Source organism: Daucus carota, chromosome 1 (genome assembly GCF_001625215.2).
Source record: "Daucus carota subsp. sativus chromosome 1, DH1 v3.0, whole genome shotgun sequence".
NCBI classification, from domain to species: domain Eukaryota; kingdom Viridiplantae; phylum Streptophyta; class Magnoliopsida; order Apiales; family Apiaceae; genus Daucus; species Daucus carota.
Genome location: NC_030381.2, coordinates 441,229 through 443,728, shown reverse-complemented (window position 1 = coordinate 443,728; position 2,500 = coordinate 441,229). Strand labels below are relative to the sequence as shown.

The window sequence follows — 2,500 nt, the reverse complement described above, 5'->3', positions numbered from 1 at the left end:
ACAAATGGTACTTCGAACTTGGAACTAGCATGAAGAAATTAACGATACTTCTTTATCTTTTGAGTTGTTCCGCCGGATCGGTCGCTCAAGATCTTTGGTCTCTACCCGGACCCGATGAAAGAAATGGGATCACTTCTTATGGACTCGTTGAGAATGATTCTGATCTAGTTCATGGCCTATTACAAGTAGAAGGCGCTCTGGTGGGATCCTCGCGGACAGAAAAAGATTGCAGTCAGTTTGATAATGATCGAGTGACATTGCTTCTTCGGCCCGAACCAAGGAATCCCTTAGATATGATGCAAAACGGATCTTGTTCTATCCTTGATCAGAGATTTCTCTATGAAAAAAACGAATCGGAGTTTGAAGAAGGGGAAGGGGCTCTCGACCCGCAACAGATAGAGGAGGATTTATTTAATCACATAGTTTGGGCTCCTAGAATATGGCACCCTTGGGGCATTCTATTTGATTGTATCGAAAGGCCCAATGAATTGGGATTTCCCTATTGGTCCAGGTCATTTCGGGGCAAGCGGATCCTTTATGATGAAGAGGATGAGCTTCAAGAGAATGATTCGGAGTTCTTGCAGAGTGGAACCATGCAGTACCAGACACGAGATAGATCTTCCAAAGAACAAGGCTTTTTTCGAATAAGCCAATTCATTTGGGACCCTGCAGATCCACTCTTTGTCCTATTCAAAGATCAGTCCTCTGTCTCTGTGTTTTCACATCGAGAATTATTTGCAGATGAAGAGATGTCAAAGGGGCTTCTTACTTCCCAAACAGATCCTCCTACATCTATATATAAACGCTGGTTTATCAAGAAGACGCAAGAAAAGCACTTTGAATTGTTGATTAATCGCCAGAGATGGTTTAGAACCACTAGTTCATTATCTAATGGATCTTTCCGTTCTAATACTCTATCCGAGAGTTATCAGTATTTATCAAATCTATTCCTATCTAACGGAACTCTATTGGATCAAATGACAAAGACATTATTGAGAAAAAGATGGCTTTTCCCGGATGAAATGAAAATTGGATTCATGGAACAGGAGAAAGATTTCCCATTCCTTAGCCGGAAAGTTATGTGGCCATGAAAGGGGGGATTAAGTGGAACAGAATTTACTGGGTGGTAGAGTCGCGGAAACGCTTGTTTCTTCCATATTTTGGACCTTAGCTCCCTGGAACAATAGGCTACTGCTGAAACACGGAAGAATTGAAATATTAGATCAAAACACTCTGTATGGATGGTATGAACTGCCTAAACAAGAATTCTTGAACAGCGAACAACCAGTTCATATATTCACGACCAAGAAAAAAAGTACTGGATTTTCTTTCGGATAGGCCCTGAAAGCGAAGGAAGGCTGGAATGCCAACAGGCGTCTATTATTGAATTCACCCGACCCGATAGTACCCATTTTGGGAACGTCCAGTGCCAAAAGTCACTGAATGGGTAAATCGCCAATCCCCCCATTCTATATATAAACGCTGGTTCATTAGATAGAGAAGATCACCAAGATTTAGTGACAAGATTTAGTGATCTGCTGCCGAACTTATTCAAATTCCAAGAGCTCGGATCGGAATCGGTATATCAATACCGATTCCGATCCGAGCTCTTGGAATTTGAATAAGTTCGGCAGCAGATCACTAAATCTTGTCACTAAATCTTGGTGATCTTCTCTATCTAATGAACCAGCGTTTATATATAGAATGGGGGGATTGGCGATTTACCCATTCAGTGACTTTTGGCACTGGACGTTCCCAAAATGGGTACTATCGGGTCGGGTGAATTCAATAATAGACGCCTGTTGGCATTCCAGCCTTCCTTCGCTTTCAGGGCCTATCCGAAAGAAAATCCAGTACTTTTTTTCTTGGTCGTGAATATATGAACTGGTTGTTCGCTGTTCAAGAATTCTTGTTTAGGCAGTTCATACCATCCATACAGAGTGTTTTGATCTAATATTTCAATTCTTCCGTGTTTCAGCAGTAGCCTATTGTTCCAGGGAGCTAAGGTCCAAATATGGAAGAAACAAGCGTTTCCGCGACTCTACCACCCAGTAAATTCTGTTCCACTTAATCCCCCCTTTCATGGCCACATAACTTTCCGGCTAAGGAATGGGAAATCTTTCTCCTGTTCCATGAATCCAATTTTCATTTCATCCGGGAAAAGCCATCTTTTTCTCAATAATGTCTTTGTCATTTGATCCAATAGAGTTCCGTTAGATAGGAATAGATTTGATAAATACTGATAACTCTCGGATAGAGTATTAGAACGGAAAGATCCATTAGATAATGAACTAGTGGTTCTAAACCATCTCTGGCGATTAATCAACAATTCAAAGTGCTTTTCTTGCGTCTTCTTGATAAACCAGCGTTTATATATAGATGTAGGAGGATCTGTTTGGGAAGTAAGAAGCCCCTTTGACATCTCTTCATCTGCAAATAATTCTCGATGTGAAAACACAGAGACAGAGGACTGATCTTTGAATAGGACAAAGAGTGGATC

The 2,500-nt window shown here is 41.1% G+C and overlaps 1 protein-coding gene and 1 pseudogene across 1 annotated transcript in view; one reads left to right on the top strand and one right to left on the bottom strand.

Annotated features, from left to right (window-relative positions):
- Positions 1–1,420, top strand: part of LOC135150669 (protein Ycf2-like) — a 5,127-nt pseudogene extending 3,707 nt beyond the window's left edge.
- A 332-nt stretch (positions 1,421–1,752) lies between these two features.
- The window catches only part of LOC135150666 (protein Ycf2), a 6,604-nt gene continuing 5,856 nt past the window's right edge, over positions 1,753–2,500 (bottom strand). Inside the window, exon 1 of the mRNA XM_064087496.1 lies at positions 1,753–2,500. This exon is cut by the window's right edge and continues 5,856 nt beyond it. Coding sequence (XP_063943566.1) covers positions 2,081–2,500 — 420 coding nt within the window. The 3' untranslated portion in view covers positions 1,753–2,080.